At 32.7% G+C, this 5,486-nt stretch overlaps 2 protein-coding genes across 2 annotated transcripts; one reads left to right on the top strand and one right to left on the bottom strand.

Annotated features, from left to right (window-relative positions):
• Positions 1–676: 676 nt before the first annotated feature.
• LOC146951683 (LYR family of Fe/S cluster biogenesis protein) lies at positions 677–1,483 on the bottom strand. Its single transcript, XM_085754154.1, has 3 exons — positions 1,346–1,483; positions 1,105–1,205; positions 677–1,024 (listed from the first exon to the last, which is right to left on the bottom strand). The coding sequence occupies exons 2-3, from the start codon at positions 1,196–1,198 to the stop codon at positions 885–887; spliced, it is 234 nt and encodes a 77-aa protein (XP_085610280.1). The 5' UTR covers positions 1,199–1,205; positions 1,346–1,483; the 3' UTR covers positions 677–884.
• A 2,607-nt stretch (positions 1,484–4,090) lies between these two features.
• Positions 4,091–5,149, top strand: LOC146951682 (uncharacterized protein At1g76070-like). The gene has a single exon (XM_085754144.1). The coding sequence runs from the start codon at positions 4,203–4,205 to the stop codon at positions 4,962–4,964; it is 762 nt and encodes a 253-aa protein (XP_085610270.1). The 5' UTR covers positions 4,091–4,202; the 3' UTR covers positions 4,965–5,149.
• The last annotated feature ends 337 nt before the right edge of the window (positions 5,150–5,486 follow it).

Genomic DNA, 5,486 nt, shown 5'->3' with positions numbered 1-5,486 from the left:
TTTTTGACTATGCCGAATGAAAAAAGGGATCATTTTGTTACAAAAAATATTAAAAGTACTAACTTGTTCTCTTTTACTAACATAAATGACAAATTTGAAAATGATGAAGAAAAAAAAAACAAAATGACCAATCTAATATAATCATTAAAATTAAAGGACCCCGGGATACATTTGACCTAAAATTTATAAATTGAGTTTTGAATTAACATCTTACAAAGTAATTAGATTATTGTAATTGAAAAATAAAAGACCAAGCTGTCTTATATTTATGTAAACAAAGAGGCCAGCCCTAACATTACAAATTAAAAAGAAATAAGACAAGGAACTCCCATACAAGTTAGCTAGAAGCTGAGACCTATCCTCTGAAATATCAGGACAACGATTTATTTCTCTGTAGATGTGATTAACTCTAACCTCCAAAACTATTCAAAATAACTCTAATCTCTAAGTCCACATGAAGCTTGACAGAACCTAAAGCCCTTCCCTCGACCAAAAGCAATAACATATGCACTTACTAACAAGGACAGGAAATGAAATCAAAATCCTGTGTCAATTGCTTTACAGAAGTCTATGTTCCACCTAAGTTAGAAAGGATAAATTACCTCTACTTTCTGTTTTGATCGAAATTTCTCACACACTCAACAACTATTCACATTAAAGAACAAATGAAATTGAGTTTACTTTGGAACAGTTGTCCTTCTGTGATTCCATTGGTAGAAGAATATACTTGTTGGTTCGTATCTTCAAACTCATAAATCTTAAGGCCAATGTCATTATGAAATAATAGAAAGAAAAAAAAAAAACCAGTGATACACCAAATAACAAGTAACAAGTTTTGGGGGATTTTATCGTTTGTTTTATTACACATTGATTGAGTGGGTCCGTCAGTGACCTTGCATATCAAGCATTTCATCGAGTCGTTTCAATTTGTCCAAGCCTTCACTAATCAAGAAACGGATCCTTTGTTTGTCATTGCAGTTTCGATTAATTTCAATCTCTTGTCTAATAGTGTGCCTCAGTTCACCTGCACATCACAAGCATTGTCATGAATCACATTATTATAAAATGATCAAAATAAATAAATTGTGAAAGAAGTTAGTTTACCTCTAGCGGGAGGGGGAGCTCGAGCGGCAACTCTCAAAGCTTGCCTGTAAAGCTTGAAGATTCGAGCGCGAATAAGGAAATCCTGCAGATCCATGGAGAAACTGTACAAGGAGATTAGATTAGTGCATTTTGACAAACAGGTGGTGTGCATTTTCGTGTATTTACCAAAAAAGAGAGAGAATTGCTTGCTAGTTAGTGCCTACTCTGTTTAACAATAACAATAACAAGAGAGCTTACTTACTCTGTTTTCTAGCTACTGCCTGGCGCCTGCTGCTGCTGTTACGTGACGATGATGATGATGAATGATGATAGCCTCTCGCGAACTCACTCTCCGACTATCAATCTTAATTCTTAACAAGCAAACCAACATCACCTTTACAATTACAATGGGACCCACTACCCACCATTGTTATTTTAATTTGACTAAATTCAAGAAAGAGAGATTTAAATTTTACTAGTATTATTTATTATTATTATATTTTACAAATAAAATGATTTTTATTCAACTCTAGTATTTATCTAACCTTTTTATAGTCGTACAAAACTTTGCTCAAAGTTTAAACCAGTTTTAACCTTAACATTTATTTTTTTAGAACGTTTTAACCTTATCATAAAAACCTGACTATACCAATAAAGAATGCTAATGAATGCTAATAGTGTTAACCTTTTTATCCTCGTGAGCTTAGCTCAGTTGGTAGGGATATCGCATATTATATGCAGGGGCTGGGGTTCGAACCCCAGAGACTCCACTTCTCCACAATTAAATTGTGTGAGCTCTAGCCACTAGGCTATTTGACAAAAAAAAAGTAGTAAAATAAGTAAGTTTACATCAAAAAATGATGTAATTATAGAAAAATAAGTTTGTTTCTTTGTCTTTCCTTAAAATAAGTTTCATAGAAAAATGTAATATCAGTTTTCATTGGTTATTGGAAATAGAGGAGAGAGAGCAAATTTAACACTATTAGCATTTAATTTCATGAAAATAAAAAAAGATAAACTTGATTTTCTCTCTCTTATGTTTTTGGACAAATACAATGAGTTTTTTTTCTATATAATTTAAACTAAAGAAAATATTTATGAATATAAATATCAATACAATAGAGTGTGAGAGAAATTAAAGAGTGAGAGATAAAAAGATGAGGGATAGTGATACAGAGAGAAAAAGGAGAGAGGAGACAAATGAGTGTGAGAGATAAGGGAGGGAGGGTGAGAAAGGAGGGAGCCAAGACAAGGGGAAGAGGAAAAAAAGAAAGATACTCCCTCCATTTCTTTTCTTTTGATGTTTTAGCTCTTGACACAAGTTTTAAGGAGTAATTAAAGTATATAAACATTTGTGTGTGTTTTACTTAAATGTCCTTATTTATCATTAAATTCACATGTGATAAACCAAGGTCACAACTACTTTAATAGTTTATTGTGTTTTCCAACAAGGGTAAATTTGATAAAACAATAATAAATTCACTAAAACATCAAAAGTTTTGGAATATAGTTGAAGTTCTAAAACATCAAAAGAAAAGGAATGGAGGGAGTATATGAGAGGGATGGAGGGAGGGAGAAAACAAAACCAAAGCAACATCCGTAGACTATATATCATCCTATCTTGAAAACCCAACCTCGACCGAAACAAGAGGAAAGCTAGGAGACGAACCATGTTGGCCACATGATACTTCGGTGCCATCACATAATAAGTTCATGATTTCACTTATAGAAAAAACATGTGTAACCAGAATAATTTCCTAAAAAAAAAAACTTAATAACAGATTGGTCAAAGTAGCAAGGGACTTGAACATCTTAATTCCATTTCTGCCTCATACATATGAAAAAAAATATGGTTGGAAGGCGAAAATCCACCTTATATGTTCCACATATTCTTTGGTGGGAATTAATATTTTTTAAGTGACGATAGAAACTTCATACAAATATTATTGTAAGAAGAAAATGAAACTATCATGGAAAGTTTGCAGCCTTGAGCACACAACATCGTTAAAACTTTTAAGGAGAGTTTGCCGCTCATTTAAACGCCACAAAGCTTGAGAGATTAGTGTACCGAGTTACGCACGGAGTATACATATTTTACAGAAGAAAAAAAATAAAGTATACACTATACCCACGACAAATAAAGATGACCAAGTTGACCCTGACACACATGTCAATGCATATTTTTAATTTTTAATATTTTTAATTATCTATTTGACAAAATTATGAAAATTTAATATTTTAAAAATATTAATCGAGACGAATCCAACAACATCTTATATAATATTATTTATCTTTGTATTTTAATAGAAAAATATGATCAAAGTATGTCATGTCAACAATGCACATTGTCATGTCATCTAATAAAAGATGGAGGGAATATTTTGTTTGTTTGACCAATGAAAGATAAGTACCCTCGTGTTTTTCATGAAAGAGAATTCTTAATTCTGACCGTGTTTCAAAGATAACTAGCTGCCGTGTAAGGAAAAAAAAAATGAGGTACTACCTTAGTTTAATTGGTACCCACGTGCCATGTTTGATTGTTAGATGAAAACTCAACAAGTCAAGGAAGTGATGAAATTAGCGGCACATACATCACCATAAAATACAAAATATCTATTCGAGTGAAAAAAAAAAAATCTTTACATTCAAAGAATTCTAAAAAGGCATGCTTGTGCAGCATCAAAAATTCAAAGAAGATAACGACAATCATTCAATTTCAATATAAAGAATATAATGGTATAGTAGGACGGTATCCTGTATCAACCGCAACCTTGTTTCATAAACCGCATGTTTTTTAATGTGAATTAAATTACAATTATGTTTGTTTATTGAGTTAAGGAAAGTGCGTTTGTCTTTGTCTTTATCAATTAGTCACAGCGATATGTTTGACCAACAAAACTCTTACCTACCAAAATTGACAGAGTCAATATCAATTTACATGCTAACGTAATCATCTTTCACTATACCAGTAATAGTATAGAATTATTACTATATTATTATACACACATCAAAACCATATGTTATTTATAAGTTTCAACGCAAAAGCATGTATATAAACACATAAAGCTATCTATAGTATCTACCTTTGTGACTCAAATCCAACAATTAAATCATCCAACATGGAGAAAGAGAAACAAAGTAAGCTAAGGAACAAGTTCATGAAAGCAATCACAATTACATTTCAAAACGCTCCTTTCAGTCCAGGAAGAGATCACAAATTTAGATCAGAAAATAACACAAAGTCATGGGGTGCAAAAACTCATGCTACTGGTAAGGGATTTTCTGGACCTATGGTTACTATGATTCCATATGAAGCTAGAAGAAAACCTAAAGATGGTGGTGGCAATGAAACTCAAGAACCTACTTCACCAAAGATTTCTTGTATGGGACAGATCAAGCATCACAAGAAGAAACATATTCCAAAACCCAACAAAGATCTCTTCACTTCAGTGTCCACTCCAAAGGTGGATACGGAGGTAAAGAGATCGAAGTTTCAGAGGATTTTTTCGCAGAGGTCTAAAGCGAAATTTGCGGAAAGGAAATCAGATGGTTCTGGATTTGTTGATGAAGGGAACAACAAAGCACCGCCGATGGGTGATATGAGGAGATTTGCAAGTGGACGTGAGGCTTTTTCTAAATTTGATTGGAAGGCAGTGATTGAGCCTGAAGAAATTGATCAAAGGGATTGCTTTACTGATGGAGAGGAGGATGAAATTTTGATTCCATTTTCTGCACCTATTTTAGGTGTTGGTGGAAATAGTGGTACATCTAATGTGGCTGATTTGAAGTTTAAGCCAAGGAATGAGATTAATCTTTGGAAGAGAAGAACAATGGCTCCACCTAGGCCTCTTCAGTTGAATCCTGTGCTTAAAGCTAAATAAATTTTCATTCTTTCATTATTATTTTTACTTGTTCAAATTGTAGATTATTTCTATTTTCTTCTTCTTCTATCTATATATATATTTTTTGTTTATCATTTTGATGCACATCTAATAGAGGTTTATGTGCCAAATATGTATCAATATTGGTTACCTGTATAGAAATCTTAGCCTTTTGGTTACACTCAGATTCAAGTATTCAACCCAGATAGGTTGGTGGGTCAGATCATAGTATAAAAAAATAGTGAAATGAATAAGATAATGTAAAAATATTGAATTTTCAAAAGCAATGATGTATGAACAATCAAAATTGAAATTAAAATCCCTTGGGGGACTGCTTGTGTTTACTTGAAAGAAATTTTATGCCTAATTAATAATTACATAGTGTTTTCCCAGATGCCATCGATCATCAATGAATGGGGCCATAGTAGTAGTAGTAGTATTATAATTGTTCATGTTTATGGACGCATGTGAACCCAATAACGAATTGGTACTGGTTGGTGAGGCTGCTTTTTGTCATTTTCT

This window comes from Medicago sativa, chromosome 1 (assembly GCF_051527215.1).
Source record: "Medicago sativa cultivar Bolivia chromosome 1, Bolivia_mono, whole genome shotgun sequence".
Taxonomy (NCBI): domain Eukaryota; kingdom Viridiplantae; phylum Streptophyta; class Magnoliopsida; order Fabales; family Fabaceae; genus Medicago; species Medicago sativa.
This window is presented reverse-complemented; position numbering and strand designations above follow the sequence as displayed.

Excerpts from the sequence above, each read along its gene's own strand:
- LOC146951683 (XM_085754154.1), bottom strand. The coding sequence starts at position 1,198 with ATGGATCTGCAGGATTTCCTTATTCGCGCTCGAATCTTCAAGCTTTAC. Across the intron at positions 1,025-1,104 it reads AGCTCCCCCTCCCGCTAGAG|GTGAACTGAGGCACACTATT; the intron begins GTAAACTAACTT and ends TGTGATGTGCAG.
- LOC146951682 (XM_085754144.1), top strand. The coding sequence starts at position 4,203 with ATGGAGAAAGAGAAACAAAGTAAGCTAAGGAACAAGTTCATGAAAGCA.